At 47.6% G+C, this 18,637-nt stretch overlaps 1 protein-coding gene across 1 annotated transcript; it reads left to right on the top strand.

Moving 5' to 3' along the window:
* The first annotated feature begins 11,991 nt into the window (after positions 1–11,991).
* On the top strand, positions 11,992–15,563 carry LOC149751189 (uncharacterized). The gene is made up of 2 exons (XM_089927641.1): positions 11,992–14,463; positions 14,546–15,563. The coding sequence occupies exons 1-2, from the start codon at positions 13,870–13,872 to the stop codon at positions 15,458–15,460; spliced, it is 1,509 nt and encodes a 502-aa protein (XP_089783767.1). The 5' UTR covers positions 11,992–13,869; the 3' UTR covers positions 15,461–15,563.
* Positions 15,564–18,637: the final 3,074 nt, after the last annotated feature.

Genomic DNA, 18,637 nt, shown 5'->3' with positions numbered 1-18,637 from the left:
GCTTGAATGCTTGTTTTTCTGTTATTCTGAGAGAGTCGGCTCGACACTTTTACGGGGACGTCTCGGGATGTTTGTGCTTTATGCATGGGGACGACTCCGCGACGTCGGGGACGACTCCGCCGTTTTATCAATGAAAAACACGTCCTCTGGAATCCCCTGAGAGAGTCGACTCTGCGCTCTCTGGGGACGACTCGGGAAGTTCGCTTTTTACTCGTGGGGACGACTCCGCGTCCTTCGGAGACGACTCGCGCGCATCCCTTGAAATCGGCCTTTCTGCCGTCTCTGAGAGAGTCGACTCTGCAGAGTCAGGAGTCGACTCCGACCCTGCGAGACGCCTCGCCAGGTGCCTGGGACGTCTCCAGACGTGCCAATTCTTCCTGTTCGTGCCAGAGATGTCTCTGGGACAACCCGGAGACGTCTCGGCTGTCCCTGATCTGTTTTCTTCATCTTAAAAATTCTTCAAAAAATCCTTGAAAAATATGGGAACATGCCTAGACATTTCTTACCAATATTTTTAGATAAACACCTAAAATCCTCAAATAAAATGTTAATACACAGAGAATTATACTCTAGTGTTTTGTATTCATCAAAATCCATTAGGGGGTCAACAATCTCCCCCTTTTTGATGATGACAAAACACTGAGTATATGCAAAATTTAAAATTTAAACATATACACAGTATTTGTTCAGATGTACAAGTATTATGATTTGGTTAGAGCTAGATACAGTGTGCATAATTCAATATAGTCAACTTTCAGTTCTATCCTTATGCATAAGTATTGATCTTAGTAGCTCTTGAGCAATTTTGGCATATCAACTGAATTTGAATCAAGTTAAATTGTAAATTACTAAAATATTGATGCTAAAGACAATTGAAAGCTAAATACTTTTTGACTCCCCCTTTCTTTTCCAGAAGGGCAATTGTCTTAAAGCCAATATTCTTCAATTTTATCTTTTCTAATTCAACTTTTAAGTATGAGTGTAAATTTTGTATTTTGCATTCCATATATTTGTTCTAGGTTCTACTCCATATACTCTATATATTGGTTCTACTCCATATACTCCATATATTGATTCTACTCCCCCTTTTTGTCATCAACAATGAAGGGGACAAATTTTCCTTAGGTACCTAAAACACAATTTCTAGTAGAATTCAGCATATTACCATGAATCACTCAAGAATATTCAAGTTATGCTCCCTCTGTCCAAGTTATTTTTATTAATGAATTCAGCATTCATTTCACTCCCCCTTTGTTTTGGAATTCATTTCAGACCTTTTAAAAGTAGTTATCACAAGTTGTGCTCCCCCTGTTTCATATGCATTAATAAGTTGTGTCAAATTTGAACACTTAAGGTATGTTATGAGATTTTTATGGCACATCACAGAATTACATACACAAAGTTTGATTCCACAGAATTAGAAACATATACAAAGTTTCAAAAGGAATTGTATGACATTCATATATCATTGCAATCATTTGAAGTCATTACAAGGTTAAAAAGGAAATCATTGCAAGTATTGATTCCTAATACAAAAGAAGTTTCAAATAAGCCTAGGGTTTTACAAAAAGATGAACCCTAGATGTTTACAAAATGTCCTTCACCGGCGACGTTGCTCAATAGCCCTAGCCGCTGCCTCTATAAATCTATTTATTGAATCCAGTAGAGTTCTAAACTGATCTCCCTGAGATTAATGGAAGGCTGCCACTAGTGCTTCAAACTCAAGACTTGCCCTTTCAATTTTTCCTCTAAGTTGGGCAACCACGGTGCCCATATTGCCTCTAGGACTCGTCAACTCTTGAAGACCATCTGATATGATCTTCAATTCACCCTGTAGCTCAATTGATCTTAAAGTTTGGCTGGTACCCACATGAACCAATTCTGATGTTGTAGCTTCTATCTGAGCTTTGATTTCCTTCAATTCTTGTAGGAGAGCTTCATGTGAGGTACGGATGGGGGCCAACTCAGCAGAGACTATCGATCTCATCTCTTTCCTCATCTGCTGGCATATCACAGATGCTAGAGTGTGCATCTGTTCATCTGATAGGGAGAAAGATCCACTGACTAGAGGAGGAGGAGGCACAGAGGTGGATGGTCCAGCCGAGCTGGAAGGTACATCAGGAAAAGCCATGGGACTATGTGGAGGTGAGAGGTGGTCAGGCTCCTGATGTGGGATCTCAGGCTCTATGGTTTGGGATTTTCTTTTAGGGGCCTTAACCCAAGACCCGTTTTTCTTGTGAAACTCCATCCTATGTAATGTGCTCTCATTGTAGTAGTCAGTGTTTCTTAAAGGTTTTGCCGGCTCATTTTCTGGAATTGGAACTTTAAAATGTTTGAACAGTAGGGTAAAAATCATCCCATATGGTATGCTAAATCTGGAATACCTATGACATATGGAGATGTAGTTCAACATGAGCCTAGGTAGGTTTAGGGAAATCCCTAGCAAGATATGGTGCATGATAGCTAAATCTCGCTCCGAAACGAAGTCGAAGCGACCGATTTTTGGGAACAAGATCCGGTTAACTATGCTCAAAAGCAATCTCATCTCGGCATTGAGGTCTTGGGAGTTAACTACGTCAAGAGGGCCGCAGTCCTCTCTTCCTAAAAGTAGGTTTAGGGCAATCTCCCTTTGGGGATGTGAGGTCGGAGCCTCACCGTATTTAGGGATTTGTAATAAGCTAGATAGAATATCCTCATTGATTTCTATCAATGTCCCTCGGACATATCCAGTGTACCACGAGTCCCCTAAGGCCATATTGCTAAACATTTCTCTAACTAGGCTGGGATAGGTTGAAATATTTAGGGAACAAAGATGTTCCCAACCTTGGGCATGGAGTCTCTCTCCAATAGAGAACCCCTCACTCGCTAGAAACTGGAAATCTATGAACCTACCCGTGGTTACTGTGCGATTTGCACAGGAAAGGGTCACGGTTGGCGGAGCAACCGGAGGAGACAGCGCGGAGGGCTCTTCCCTCCGTTCTTCGTCGTCGTTCGCTACTCTAGGACGCCTCCCACCCGTTCGCCTAGCTTTCTTAGGTGCCATGGATTGAAAATCTAGGGAAATGGGAGAGATTTTGGTTCGGTTTGTGGTGGAGAGAAAATGGAGGCTAGGGTTTGTGTTTTCGTTGGGGACGAAGGAGGATATCTAGAGTCGGCTCGAGCTGTTTCGACCTAATTTAAAAAACTTTCATTCGGTCCCCGAGACGTCTCCGCGACTAATGCGAGACGTCTCGCCGGGGGGACGTCTCTGTGATTTGCCAGAGACGTCTCCGGCACTGAAAAATTTCAGAATGATTTCTATCTTTTCCCAATTTATTTTATTCAGCCACAATAATCAGTGTGATTTCTTTTGGTGAATATAGAGTGAGTTTGCTGGTGATCCTTCCCTTCAATAATACATCCTATAAAAGTTTGATAATGATTTTTTGAATTATCAATATTGAAATGAGGAATGTTTGACCAAATTTCGAATGCCTATGAAATAGGCTCTGAAAATATCTCCTTGAAGAGTCCAAGGGAGGGTAACCATCCTCCGGAAAGTCAAACAATTCGTTATCCAACTTTGATAGATTCATGTTTTCACTTATTAGATACTAGGTTTGCTATTTGTCACCTTGAAGTGGATTATTAGTTTGAGTAGCAAAGCATTGCATTACAAGTTCAATTTATTTACTAGGATCATACAAGCACAAAGCATTCCTTAAAAAGTTGAACCTATCTTTACTAAGGAGCTTTGTAAAGATATCGGCCAATTGATTTTCAGTACATACATACTCAATCATCACATCATTTTTCAGCACATGATCCCTTATAAAGTGATGCCTAATCTCAATGTGTTTTGATTTAGAGTGTTGGACAGGATTTTTTGTTAAATTAATTGCACTTGTATTATCACATCTAATTGGTATGTTGTCCATTTTGATACCGAAGTCTTCAAGTTGTTGCTTAATCCAAAGAACTTGGGCACAACAGCTTCCAGCTGCAATGTACTCAGCCTCAGCTGTGGATAAGGCAACTGAATTCTGTTTCTTGCTAAACCAAGAAACCAAATTAGCACCCAAGAATTGACATGTGTCACTTGTGCTTTTTTTGTCGAGTTTGCACCCGGCAAAATCAGCATCGGAATAAGCAATTAAATTTATATCAGATTGTTTAGAATACCATAAGCCTACATTAGATGTCCCTACTAGATATCTGAATATTCTTTTAACAGCTTGCAAGTGTGATTCCTTAGGACATACTTGGTATCTAGCACACATGCAAACACTGAATAATATGTCTGGTCTACTAGCAGTAAGGTAAAGTAAAGAACCTATCATACCTCTGTACAATTTGCAGTCTATACTTTTACCTTTTTCATCTTTGTCAAGCTTGCAACTTGAGCCTATGGGTGTGCTGATTTCCTTTGCATCCTTCATCTTGAACTTTTCCAACATTTCCTTGATGTATTTGGACTGACTGATGAAGATGCCTTCCTCTGATTGTTTTATTTGTAGCCCAAGGAAGAAGTTGAGCTCACCCATCATGCTCATTTCAAATTCTCCCTGCATAAGCTTGGCAAACTCTTGACAAAGACTATCATTAGTAGCACCAAAAATTATATCATCCACACAAATTTGCACAAGCAATAAGTCATTCCCTTTTCTTTTAATGAAGAGGGTTTTGTCTACATTTCCTCTCTTAAACTTATTTTCAATTAGAAAATTACTTAATCTTTCATACCATGCCCTAGGGGCTTGCTTAAGTCCATACAATGCTTTATGCAATTTATAAACATAATCTGGATGTAAGTGGTTCTCAAAACCTGGAGGTTGTCCTACATAAACTTCCTCCATTATATAACCATTTAAAAAGGCACTTTTTACATCCATTTGATAGAGTTTGAAATCCATGAAGCATGCATATGCCAAAAGTAGTCTAATAGCCTCTAACCTAGCAACAGGAGCAAAAGTTTCATCAAAATCTATTCTTTCCTCCTGATTATAGCCTTTGGCAACTAGTCTAGCTTTGTTTCTTATTACTATTCCATCTTCATCTAGTTTATTTCTATATACCCACTTGGTGCCTGTAATTGAAACATTAGGGGGTCTTTTCATTAGAGTCCAAACTTGATTTCTTTCAAATTGATTTAATTCCTCTTGCATAGCATTTATCCAATTTTCATCTTTTTCGGCTTCCTCTAGTGATTTAGGCTCTATTTGTGAAACGAATGCAAGATAATTACTAGTATTTCTTAGAGAGGATCTTGTCCTTACCCCTTGTGAAGGATCACCAAGGATTATATCCCTTGGATGACCATGTGCATACCTCCATTCCCTCGGAAGATCTTGATTTCTTGCTTGGGGTTGATCTTCTACATCTTGCTGAATTGTATCTTTCTTGACTTCATCCTCAAGTTGTTTGTCTTGTATGGAGAACTCCTTCATTCTGTCTTCAAGTATACCTGCATCACTATCTTCTTCTTTTCTAGAAGAATCTCCATTAGCTTCATCAAAAACAACATGAATGGATTCTTCAACAATGAGAGTTCTTTTGTTGAAGACCCTATATGCTCTACTGGATGAGGAATAACCTAAGAAGATCCCCTCATCTGATTTAGCACTAAATTTACTTAGATTGTCCTTTCCATTGTTTAAAATAAAGCAACGACAACCGAAAACATGAAAATAACATATATTTGGCTTCTTATTTTTCAGCAACTCATAAGGTGTTTTCTTTAAAATAGATCTGACTAATGCACGGTTTAAAATATGACATGCAGTATTTATTGCTTCAGCCCAAAAATATTTTGGTAGATCCCATTCGCACAACATGGTACGAGCCATATCTGCTAGTGCGTGATTCTTCCTTTCTACCACCCCATTTTGTTGGGGTGTCCTAGGGGCCAAGAAATTGTGATTGATACCGTTTTCTTCACAAAAATTTTCAAAATGCTAATTTTCAAACTCGGTACCATGATCACTCCTAATTGCTTTTAGTTTAAGATTAAGTTCATTCGAAATTCTATTATGAAACTTGATAAAAGTGAGAAAGGACTCATCTTTATGTGCAAGAAATGAAACCCATGTAAAACGTGAAAAATCATCAACAATTACAAGACCAAATTTCTTACCCTCTAGACTAGCAGTTCTAGTGGGTCCAAACAAATCCATGTGAATTAGTTCTAGGGGTTTTGATGTTGAGACTATGTTCTTAGACTTGAAAGAACTTCTTGTTTGTTTCCCTAATTGACATGCAGCACAAATTTTGTTCTTTTCAAAGTCTATTTTTGGTAGTCCTTTGACTAGATCTTTTGTAATCAATTTAGAGATTAAATCCATGCTAGCATGCCCTAACCTACGATGCCATAACCAACTAGTCTCATTGACTTTGGCATCCATGGCTACAAGACATTGGCCATCCTTCATGGTGAGATCATCAAGATCTACCATGTAAACATTTCCATGCCTATGTCCTGTAAGTATGATCTCATTGTTAACTGGACTACTAATTATGCATAGTGAAGATTCAAACGACACTTTAAAGCCCTTGTCACAAAATTGACTTATACTTAATAAATTATGTTTTAGTCCATTAACTAACAATACATTGTCAATAAATGAGGAGGGTGATATGGAGATTTTACCAACACCAATGATTTGACCTTTAGCATTGTCTCCAAATGTGACTACTCCTCCTTCTTTTGACTTCAAGGTGACGAAAAGGCTCTTGTCACCGGTCATATGCCTTGAGCAACCACTATCAAGATACCACATTCTCTTTTTACTCCCGGCTGCAAGGCATACCTGCAAAATAATCATGTGAAGCTCTTAGGTACCCAAGTTTTCTTGGGTCCTTCTTGGTTAGTGTAGCTGGTTTCCTTAGGCACCCAAACTTTAGTTGTGTTTTTACCTTTTACAAATGTATTCTTGTTAGTTTGAATCTTTCTTTGAATGCAAGAATAGGCTTTATGTCCACTCTTCCCACAATGAAAGCATGTAGGTTTTTCAGTCTTGATATCTTTTGCTTTCACAAAAAAATTCTTTAGATATTTTTGTTGTTTGCTAGTTTTATATCCTAATCCGGCTTTATTAAAAACAGTTCTTTGATTGGATAGAATAAGATTTAATTTTTCAGAGCTATGTGTAAATTTCTCCACAATTGGTTTGTACTTATGTACCTCATTTTTAAGAACCAAATTTTCTTTAGCCAATTCTTCCTTATCATTTTTAAGGGATTCAACATTTTGCGCAAGTGAGGTATTACTATTGAGTAGGGATTTAACTTTTAGATTTAATTCCTTAATTAGTGTTTTTGCTGTTTCATTTTCAATGCTAAGTTTTGAATTTTTATTTTCTAGGTCAATGGTGTTAACATTTTCAAAGCTCTCCTTCTCAATCAATAGATTTTTAATGTCATCCTTTAGTTTTTGATTGGAGGCCTTTAATTCTTTATTCTTTGCTCCTAACATACTACAATCACTCATGAGCTCTTAAAAAGCTTCATATAATTCTTCTAAAGTAAAATTTGTAGTCGAGCTTTGACATACCTCATCGTTGTCGAATGCCATGAAACACAAGTTGGCGGTCTCTTCCTTCTCTTCCTCGGAGGAGGATGTGTCGCTATAATCCCAGGTTGCTTTCAACGCCTTCTTCTTCTTCTTTTCATAGTGCTTCTTCTGTTGAGGGCATTCGGAACGGATGTGTCCCGGTCTCTTGCAATCATAACATATGATTGGGTCTCTTTCTTTTTCTTTTTCCTTTTCCCAATCATTTCTCCCTCCAAACTTCTTTCTTGGAAAGGGTTTCTTTCTTCTCATGAATTTCTTGAACTTCCTTACTATTAAGCCCAAGTCCTCATCTTCGCTTTCTTCTTCACTCTCACTGCTTTCTTCTTCACAAACACTTGAAGTAGCCTTGAGTGCGATTGTCTTCTTCTTTGGCACATCTTCTTCATGTTGCTTCATTGTGAGCTCATGCGTCATCAATGAGCCCAATAGTTGTTCAAATCCCAATGTGTTGAGGTCTTTAGCTTCTACGATCGCCGTGACCTTCGCTTCTCAAGCTTTTGGCAAGGACCTGAGAATTTTACTCAGAAGTTTTGGGTTAGTTTAAGATTTACCCAAATTCTTTAGACCATTTATTATATCAGTGAAGCGTGTGAACATGCATGAGATGGTTTCGTTGGGTTCCATCTTAAATAACTCATACTTGTGAACCAGAATGTTCACTTTAGATTCTTTGACTTGATTGGTACCCTCATGGGTAACTTCAAGCCTGTCCCATATTTCCTTGGCGGAACTACATGTGGAGACTCTATTAAACTCATTCACATCTAGAGCACAAAATAATGAGTTCATGGCTCTAGCATTGAGTTGAACCATCCTACTATCATTCTCATCCCAATCATCCTCAGGTTTGGAAACTTGAATGCCATTAACCATGTGAGATGGTTCGTGTGGTCCCTTGATTATAACCCTCCACAAGGCATAATCTTGTGCTTGAATAAAAATCCTCATTCTAGTCTTCCAATAGGAAAAATTTGTCCCATTGAAGAGTGGAGGTCTATTGGTTGCCTGCCCCTCAGCAGGAACATTGTTGAAGGGTGTTGCCATCTAGATCTTTGGCTAAGACGGTTAGGTCTTCAAGAAATACACAGAGCACCGGCTCCGATACCACTTGTTGCCCAGAGATGGTCACCCAAGAGGGGGGTGAATTGGGTGTTTTAAACTTTTTGTCTAATTAAAAAAAAAACAAAACACACAAGTGTATATGCTAAAGTGAAGATAAAGCTATAAGCACAGTCAATCGCAAACACGAAGATTTATAGTGGTTCGGAGCTTCCACTGCTCCTACATCCACTCCCCAAATACCTTTGGGAATTTCACTATAATCCGCGATTACAGTCCGGTAGTTTTGCGAGTGCACTACCTAACTCGTTGTTTTACACCGGGCTAACAACGAACCCTACAATCCCCCAATTTCACCTAGGCTTGGGATGCCTTTCCCTTGTTCCAAGTTCCTTGACTGGAACAAGCACAATAATGAAATGTTTTACAAAGATTCAAAAGCTCTTAATGAAGCAAATATAACAATGAGAAATATCAAAATCCAGAAGAACCCTTTTGCCGTTGGAAGCGTGGGTAATGGTGGCTCTTCCGATGTGGATCGCGTTGTGTTGCCCAGAGATGGTCACCCAAGAGGGGGGGTGAATTGGGTGTTTTAAAACTTTTGTCTAATTAAAAAATAAAACACACAAATGTATGAGCTAAAGCTAAAATAAAGCTATGAAGACAAACAATCGCAAACACAAGCTTTTATAGTGGTTCGGAGCCTCCACTGCTCCTACATCCACTCTCCAAAGCACCTTTGGAAATTTCCACTATAATCCACGATTACAGTACGGTAGTTTTGCGAGTTCACTACCCAACTCGTTGTTTTACACCGGGCTAACAACAAACCCTATAACCCCCAATTTCACTTAGGCTTGGGACGCCTTTCCCTTGTTCCAAGTCCCTTGACTGGAACAAGCACCACAATGAAAGGTTTTACAAAGGATTGAAAAGCTCTAAATAAGCAAATATGACAATGATAAACAATAGAACCCGGAAGAATCCTTTTGCCGTTGGAAGCATAGGAAATGATGATTCTTCCGATGTGGATCGCGTAGGCTTGAGTATGAGCTTTGAATCCCGAGCGGAAGAGAGTGGTTGAGCTTGAAATCACTTGGGAAGCTTGAAAGCACTTGATTTCTTCACTTGAATGCACTCACTCCCTTGAACTTCTCTCTCTTGCTTCTCTCTTAAATGATCTAGCTTTGGGTTGGTGAAGAGTTGTTGAGAAGCACTTAAGAGGTCCCTTTTATAGCCCAAAAAGCAAATATAGCCGTTAGAGATAAAGTAAAAGAGATTTGAAATTCAAACCAAACCTGCAAAAGTTGTCAGTCGCGTCCCAGGCGCTCCGGAGACGTCTCCGCTTCAACGCGAGACGTCTCGGCTGTATAAATTTACTTTTTACTTTATTTGGGGTCGACTCGGCACTTTACGGGGACGACTCTGGAATTGTATCGTTTGAATCCTTGTTTTTCTGTTTTTCTGAGAGGGTCGTCTCTGTACTTTACGGGGACGTCTCGGCTTGTTTGCACTTTTTGCATGGGGACGACTCCGCTGTTATAACTCTGAAAAACATGTCTTCTGGAATTCTCTGAGAGAGTCGACTCCGCTCTTTCAGGGGACGTCTCCGCTACCTTATCACCGAAAATGACATCCTCTGGAAAACCCTGAGAGAGCCGACTCCACTACCTCGGGGACGACTCGGAAAGTCTGCTTTTTACGTGCGGGGACGACTCCGCGTACGGTGGGGACGTCTCGCGCATATCTCTTGAAAACTGCCTTTCTGCCGCTACTGAGAGAGTCGACTCCGCTACTGAGAGAGTCGACTCCGCTATCGCGGGGATGACTCGGCAGGTGCCGGGGACGTCTCCAGACGTGCCAGTTCTTCCTGTTTGTGCCAAAGACGTCTCTGAGACAACCTGGAGACGTCTCGGCTGTCCCTGAACTTTTTCTTTCATCTCAAAAATTCTTCAATAAGTCCTTAAAAAATCATGGAAACTTGCCTAGACTTTTCTTAGCAATATTCTTAATAAAATACATGAAATCCTCAATTAAATTGTTAAGATAAATGGAATTATACTCTAGTATTTTGTATTCATCAAAAATCCATTAGGGGGTCAACAATCTCCCCCTTTTTGATGATGACAAAACACTGAGTATATGCAAAATTCGAATTTTAAACATATACACAGTATTTGATCAGATGTACAAGCATAATGTTTTGATTAGAGCTAGATACAGTGTGCATAATTCAAAATAGTCAATTTTCAGTTCTATCATTATGCATAAGATTGATCTTTATAGCTCTTAAGCAATTTTAGCATATCAACTGAATTTGAATTAAGTTAAAATTTGAAAGCTAAGTTCTTTTTGACTCCCCCTTTCTTTTCCAGAAGGGCAATTATCTAAAAGCCAATATTTTTCAATTTTATCTTTTCTAATTCAACTTTGGAGTATGAATTTCGTATTTTGCATTCCAGTGTATCCAATATCCATATTGGTTCTACTCTTGGTTCTACTCCCCTTTCTATATATCTACTCCCCCTTTTTGTCATCAACAATGAAGGGGACAAATTATCCTTCTATGAACTACTCAAGGAGATTCAAGTTGTGCTTCCCCTGTCCAAGTTATTTCTATTAAAGAATTTTAGTCATTCATATCACTCCCCCTTTGTTTTGGAATTCATTTCAGACTCCTCTTTTTGTTTAACATAGTTATCACAAGATGTGCTCCCCCTGTGTCATATGCATGGATAAGTTGTGTTGAATTTGAATACTTAAGGTATGTTATGAGATTTTTATGGCACATCACAAGAACCACATACACAGTCACAGAATCACATACACAGTAGCACATACACAAGGTTTCAAAAGAAATTGTATTCATGTATCATTGTAAACCTTTGAAGTCAGTACGTAGTTAAAAGAAGAAATCATTACAAGTATTGATTTCTACTACAAAAAGTGTTTCAAAATAGCCTAGGGTATACAAAAGGAAGATCCCTAAATGTCTACAAAAAGTCCCTTATCGGCGACGTTGCTCATAAGCCCTACAAGCTGCATCTATAAATGCATTGATTGAATCCATTAGGGTCTTGAACTGATCTCCCTGTGACTTATGGAAGGCTGCCACGAGTGCTTCAAATTCTATGGTTGCTGTTGCTGGTGGTCCAAACCGAGAACGATTGACACGACGGTGTGAACGGGGTTCCGCCTGAGTTGTCTTGGTTGGTGCTGGTTGCGCTCCACCTTCCGCCAAGGAACCTGCAAACAAGCCTTGCACCACCACCAGGGTGGTGATGGCCCTCCGACGGTCAAGTCAGAGGAGATTGGAGGAGGAGAGATGATAATCACAAGTGGGAGAGAGTGCTCTGGGAGGTATTGCTTACCCCCCCCCCTTCTCCCCCCCAGCCGCATATATGCCTGGCTGGGAGGTCTCTCAGGGGGGTTTGTCGTCGTGGGGCACGATAGAATGGCCACTGACATGGCCGTTACGGGGCGTCGTGGAGCAGCGCCGGGTACGGTCATGGCAGGGCGTAGTGGAGCTCCGCTTTGTACGGTCGATACAGGAGATCGTGGGCAGCATCGGGTACAGCCGTTGCAGGGAGTAGTGGAGCAGGAGGCCGCGGCGTGCCTCTGGAGAATAGCCTGTCGTTATCAAAAGATCTCCGATTCGGGGTCGGAATGCTGGATCATAGGGCAGCCGACCCGGGGTCGGGCTGCGGAGCCGAGGAGGTCCGACTCGGGGTCGGAGTGCTGGATCATAGGGCAGCCGACCCGGGGTCGGGCTGCGGAGCCGAGGAGGTCCGACTCGGGGTCGGAGTGCTGGATCATAGGGCAGCCGACCCGGGGTCGGGCTGCGGAGCCGAGGAGGTCCGACTCGGGGTCGGAGTGCTGGATCATAGGGCAGCTGTAGCTTTCCTGGATACGCGTGCCGATCACGTGGGGCATGGCGGCTCAATTCCCCCATAACAGTAGCCCCCCACTTCCGAGCCTGGAACCAGAAGGGGAACAGGTGAAGGGAGTGATGTTTCGAGATTGCCGCCATCCTTCGGAGAGGCGCGCGCGCTTCAAGCTTCCCGCCTTCTTTATGGCGTATGGCGGTTGCTGCTGACCTGGCAACCTGAGGATTTCGGCGGACATCCTTCCTTAATGGTGTCGATTCGCCTTTGGGGTGCGAGCGACCCTTCGGCGGCCAGGCGTCTTCTGGCGTCATCGAGGTGTCACTTGCCCTTTCGCCTATTTAATCGGGGGCCCTCCCCCATCCGTCTTCTTCTTTACGGACATTTTCGAGTTTCTCCTTTGCGCTACCATTGTTGCCGCCGAAACGTTCGCTTGCTTTTCCTTTGACGCTCTCGGAGCCGTTCTTCCTCCTCTTCAAGTGAGTTTCCCACTCTTCTACTTTGAGCTCTTCATACTTTTTCTTTTTGTACTAGTGCACCCCAGTCGTTCCGGCCTTTCCCTCCTTCTTGACCCCGTCCTGACCGTAGATTGGCCATTAGGGATGGGCGAAATGGGAGCAGATAGCATCAAGTCAAAACTGGTCGCCGAGGACTTAGACGGATTTGTGGCTCGGTACCACCTTCCCGAGGCCTGCAATGTCACGCTCCCAGGGCCTGAGGAGAGGATGTCTCATCCTCCCCGAGGGAAGATCGCCATCAATGAGGGCATCCTCCAAGCCGGGTTCCGCTTTCCCCCTTCAGACCTAGTCTTACAGGTGCTCCGGGGTTTAGGAATGGCACCGACGCAACTGGTGCCGAACTCGTGGCGTGCTCTGACGGTCTTCCAGGTTCTCTGTCGCTTGCATGCGATTCCCGCCACCTTGAACGTTTTCTGGGAGCTCTACGGCCTGAGCGGCCACCCCCAGGACAAAGGGTGGTGGTGCTTCGCAGCGCGGCGAGGGTGCGGCCTTGTCAAGGAGGGTCCTACCTCCATTCACCACTGGAAGGAGCGCTTCTTTTTCGTTGATGCAGACCCCTCCTGGGAAATCAGGGCAATCTGGGGGACGCCGGTGAAGTCCCCAATTGGCCTGTCGAAGTTGTCGAGGGAGGAATCCGAGGGCGTCGCCGCCTTGAAGGGGTTGGTCGCCGAGGGCCAGCTTCCCCCGGTGGGCCGCCTTATTTCTGAGGATACCTTGGTGAACGTCGGTTTGAGCTCGGTCCCCACCGACCGTGAGTCCGCCATCGTTTCTTTAGCTCTTTTCTTCTCTTTCGTTCCTTCTTCCTTTCGGTTTCTCAGTCCCTGACCATCCCGTCCTTCTTGCAGAGGTCGACGACGTCATGCGGTCGGTGAAGTCGAAGGCTGTTGGTAGGGCGTCCCTGCTGGAAGCAGTCCGGAGGAGGAAACGAGCTCTTCCGAGCGGGGCCCCACCGGCGAAGAAGTCCCGTAAGGAGATACCTCCGATGCCGACCGACGAGTCCGGGCCCACCGATCAGGGAGATGTCGTGGGCACCGACCGGCAGCTGACGCTGTATCAGCCCTCCGGTGGTAAGGTTGCCGCTACTCCGGAGGTGCCACCTGAGCCTGCTCAAGACGGACGGGTCGGACGTGATCGGTCCCCAACCCGGCCTTCGACTCGGTCGGCTCCTGATGACTCGAGGAGGGACGCGCCGAGGCCCCGGCCGAGCGGGACCCTATCAATTCCTGGGGCGACCCCCGCCCCGAGCGTGATCAGCCGGACTCTTCCCCAGGCGATGGATAAGGGTAAGGCTGCAGAACCACCATCCGGCTCCGGGGAGAAATCGGGGTCTGCCTTCACTACCGATGGCGCCCGAAATCTCATCGAAACAGTGTTGCTGGAGAAGGACCGTCGGCGGGTCCGGGAGTTGGATGTCTCTGACGTCGGGGCCGCCAGCTGCGTCTGTCTCATGTCGGTGAGTGTTCTTCTGGCCGTCTTTCACCATTTATTGGCTCTGTTGTTCTCCGCCTGACTCCCTTATTTTTCCTATTTCTTAGCTCGCCCAGTACATGATCCGTCTGGAGGAGTGCTACAAGGAACAGGCGGGGCTTTTGGCGAAGGCCGAGGACCGGCTGAAAGCAATGGAAGAGGGAGGCCGGGCTGCGGCAGGCAGGACGACCGGGGACCTCGAGGCGAGGCTCCGGGAGGCCGAAGAGCGGGCACTCGGCTTCGCCGCCCTGGAGGAGCAACTGTCAGAGGCTCGGGAGCAACTCAAAGCCGCCTCGGGCCTCGAAAGCAGGGTCAAGAAGGCGGAGGAACGGGCTGAAAAGCAGTCCCGGAAGATCGCGGACTATCGAGAGCGGTGGGAGAAGGCCCAGCGGTCTGCCGACAACGCCTGCGACCGAATCCGCTCTTTTGAAGCCAAACTAGGCGAACTGGAGTCGGCCCTGGAGAAGTCATGCACGGACGTCCAAGAGCTCCGTTCGCGCCTGAAGGAAGCCGAGGCCGCTCGGGTTGCTACCGAGGCGAAGCATAAAGAGGCTCAGGCTGATCTGCTGAGGGTCTCCTCTGAGGCCGAAGGCCGGATTGTGGCGAAGGTCTTGGAGGCCAAGGCTCAGATTATGGAGCGAGCTGAGGCGGAGCTGGCCGAGAAGAGGGCGGAAATCGGGCGTCAGGCGGTAGAGGCTTATCGCCAGTCCGCCGAGTTCGCCCATGATATGTCGGAGGCAGTGCGGACCTATCGCCAGTCTGACGAGTTTGTCCATGACGCGTCGGACGCGGGGGCCGAAGCCTTCACCTTGGGCTTCGAGGAGGGCCTGGCAAGGGTGTCGGCTAAGTATCCCGAAGTTGACCTGAGCGAGATCTCCCTCCTGGACTCCTCTCCGGCGCCATCGCCTGCTGGTTCTCCTGCTGCTTCCCTACCTCCCGCTGACGAGCCCGGCGTTCCCGACTCGGGAGTTCCTCCAAGCTGACCTCTTGTACCTTCCATTGTCTTTTTTATTTTTGTATGTCGGCGTTTTGCCCAATTGTATGGGCCTCGGCCCTGAAAATTAATGCACGTTGAATATTTCTTCATCTCGCCCTCGTCCTCTTTTTTTTTTTAGCTCTTGGTTGCTTCTTGCTGACTTTTGATTCCCGAAGTTCTTCCGGCACTAGGCCAGGCATCCGAGGGTTAAACCTCAGGAAACTCTTCCGGCGCTAAGCCAGGCATCCGAGGGTTAGGCCTCAGGAAATTCTTCCGGCGCTAAGCCAGGCATCCGAGGGTTAGGCCTCAGGAAATTCTTCCGGCGCTAAGCCAGGCATCCGAGGGTTAGGCCTCAGGAAACTCTTCCGGCGCTAAGCCAGGCATCCGAGGGTTAGGCCTCAGGAAACTCTTCCGGCGCTGAGCCAGGCATCCGAGGGTTAGGCCTCAGGAAACTCTTCCGGCGCTAGGCCAGGCATCCGAGGGTTAGGCCTCAGGAAACTCTTCCGGCGCTAAGCCAGGCATCCGAGGGTTAGGCCTCAGGAAATTCTTCCGGCGCTAAGCCAGGCATCCGAGGGTTAGGCCTCAGAAAACTCTTCCGGCGCTGAGCCAGGCATCCGAGGGTTAGGCCTCAGGCAACTCTTCCGGCGCTAGGCCAGGCATCCGAGGGTTAGTCCTCAGGGAATTCTTCCGGCGCTAGGCCAGGCATCCGAGGGTTAGTCCTCAGGGAATTCTTCCGGCGCTAAGCCAGGCATCCGAGGGTTAGGCCTCAGGAAATTCTTCCGCTCGCTGGTCGACCAAGGCTGGCGCAAGCCGAAGCGACCGGTCGGGGCTTCCGGCTAGTCTGCTCCCGGGATGATCATCGGGTTAGCCAGGCATCCGAGGCCCGAGCCTCGGGAGATTCCACTCGTTGGTCGGCCTAGGCTGGCGCAAGCCGAGGCGACCGGTCGGGGCTTCCGGCTAGTCTGCTCCCGGGATGATCATCGGGTTAGCCAGGCATCTGAGGGTTGTCAAGCCTCAGGAAATTCTTCCGCTCGCTGGTCGACCAAGGCTGGCGCAAGCCGAAGCGACCGGTCGGGGCTTCCGGCTAGTCTGCTCCCGGGATGATCATCGGGTTAGCCAGGCATCCGAGGCCCGAGCCTCGGGAGATTCCACTCGTTGGTCGGCCTAGGCTGGCGCAAGCCGAGGCGACCGGTCGGGGCTTCCGGCTAGTCTGCTCCCGGGATGATCATCGGGTTAGCCAGGCATCTGAGGGTTGTCAAGCCTCAGGGAAATTCCGCTCGTTGGTCGGCCAAGGCTGGCGCAAGCCGAGGCGACCGGTCGGGGCTTCCGGCTAGTCTGCTCCCGGGATGATCATCGGGTTAGCCAGGCATCTGAGGGTTGTCAAGCCTCAGGGAAATTCCGCTCGTTGGTCGGCCAAGGCTGGCGCAAGCCGAGGCGACCGGTCGGGGCTTCCGGCTAGTCTGCTCCCGGGATGATCATCGGGTTAGCCAGGCATCTGAGGGTTGTCAAGCCTCAGGGAAATTCCGCTCGTTGGTCGGCCAAGGCTGGCGCAAGCCGAGGCGACCGGTCGGGGCTTCCGGCTAGTCTGCTCCCGGGATGATCATCGGGTTAGCCAGGCATCTGAGGGTTGTCAAGCCTCAGGGAAATTCCGCTCGTTGGTCGGCCAAGGCTGGCGCAAGCCGAGGCGACCGGTCGGGGCTTCCGGCTAGTCTGCTCCCGGGATGATCATCGGGTTAGCCAGGCATCTGAGGGTTGTCAAGCCTCAGGGAAATTCCGCTCGTTGGTCGGCCAAGGCTGGCGCAAGCCGAGGCGACCGGTCGGGGCTTCCGGCTAGTCTGCTCCCGGGATGATCATCGGGTTAGCCAGGCATCTGAGGGTTGTCAAGCCTCAGGGAAATTCCACTCATTGGTCGGCCTAGGCTGGCGCAAGCCGAGGCGACCGGTCGGGGCTTCCGGCTAGTCTGCTCCCGGGATGATCATCGGGTTAGCCAGGCATCTGAGGGTTGTCAAGCCTCAGGGAAATTCCGCTTGTTGGTCGGCCAAGGCTGGCGCAAGCCGAGGCGACCGGTCGGGGCTTCCGGCTAGTCTGCTCCCGGGATGATCATCGGGTTAGCCAGGCATCCGAGGGCCGAGCCTCGGGAGATTCCACTCGTTGGTCGGCCAAGGCTGGCGCAAGCCGAGGCGACCGGTCGGGGCTTCCGGCTAGTCTGCTCCCGGGATGATCATCGGGTTAGCCAGGCATCCGAGGGCCGAGCCTCGGGAGATTCCACTCGTTGGTCGGCCTAGGCTGGCGCAAGCCGAGGCGACCGGTCGGGGCTTCCGGCTAGTCTGCTCCCGGGATGATCATCGGGTTAGCCAGGCATCCGAGGGCCGAGCCTCGGGAGATTCCACTCGTTGGTCGGCCTAGGCTGGCGCAAGCCGAGGCGACCGGTCGGGGCTTCCGGCTAGTCTGCTCCCGGGATGATCATCGGGTTAGCCAGGCATCTGAGGGTTGTCAAGCCTCAGGGAAATTCCACTCGTTGGTCGGCCTAGGCTGGCGCAAGCCGAGGCGACCGGTCGGGGCTTCCGGCTAGTCTGCTCCCGGGATGATCATCGGGTTAGCCAGGCATCTGAGGGTTGTCAAGCCTCAGGGAAATTCCGCTCGTTGGTCGGCCAAGGCTGGCGCAAGCCGAGGCGACCGGTCGGGGCTTCCGGCTAGTCTGCTCCCGGGATGATCATCGGGTTAGCCAGGCATCCGAGGGCCGAGCCTCGGGAGATTCCACTCGTTGGTCGGCCTAGGCTGGCGCAAGCCGAGGCGACCGGTCGGGGCTTCCGGCTAGTCTGCTCCCGGGATGATCATCGGGTTAGCCAGGCATCTGAGGGTTGTCAAGCCTCAGGGAAATTCCGCTCGTTGGTCGGCCAAGGCTGGCGCAAGCCGAGGCGACCGGTCGGGGCTTCCGGCTAGTCTGCTCCCGGGATGATCATCTGGTTAGCCAGGCATCCGAGGGCCGAGCCTCGGGAGATTCCACTCGTTGGTCGGCCTAGGCTGGCGCAAGCCGAGGCGACCGGTCGGGGCTTCCGGCTAGTCTGCTCCCGGGATGATCATCGGGTTAGCCAGGCATCCGAGGGCCGAGCCTCGGGAGATTCCACTCGTTGGTCGGCCTAGGATGGCGCAAGCCGAGGCGACCGGTCGGGGCTTCCGGCTA

Source organism: Phoenix dactylifera, chromosome 15 (assembly GCF_051530095.1).
Source record: "Phoenix dactylifera cultivar Ajwa chromosome 15, Ajwa_hap1_PhDact_Kaust_v1.1, whole genome shotgun sequence".
NCBI classification, from domain to species: domain Eukaryota; kingdom Viridiplantae; phylum Streptophyta; class Magnoliopsida; order Arecales; family Arecaceae; genus Phoenix; species Phoenix dactylifera.
The sequence above is the reverse complement of the archived record's forward strand: the minus strand, read 5'-3'. Positions and strand labels throughout refer to the sequence as shown.

Excerpts from the sequence above, each read along its gene's own strand:
- LOC149751189 (XM_089927641.1), top strand. The coding sequence starts at position 13,870 with ATGCGGTCGGTGAAGTCGAAGGCTGTTGGTAGGGCGTCCCTGCTGGAA. Across the intron at positions 14,464-14,545 it reads GCTGCGTCTGTCTCATGTCG|CTCGCCCAGTACATGATCCG; the intron begins GTGAGTGTTCTT and ends CCTATTTCTTAG.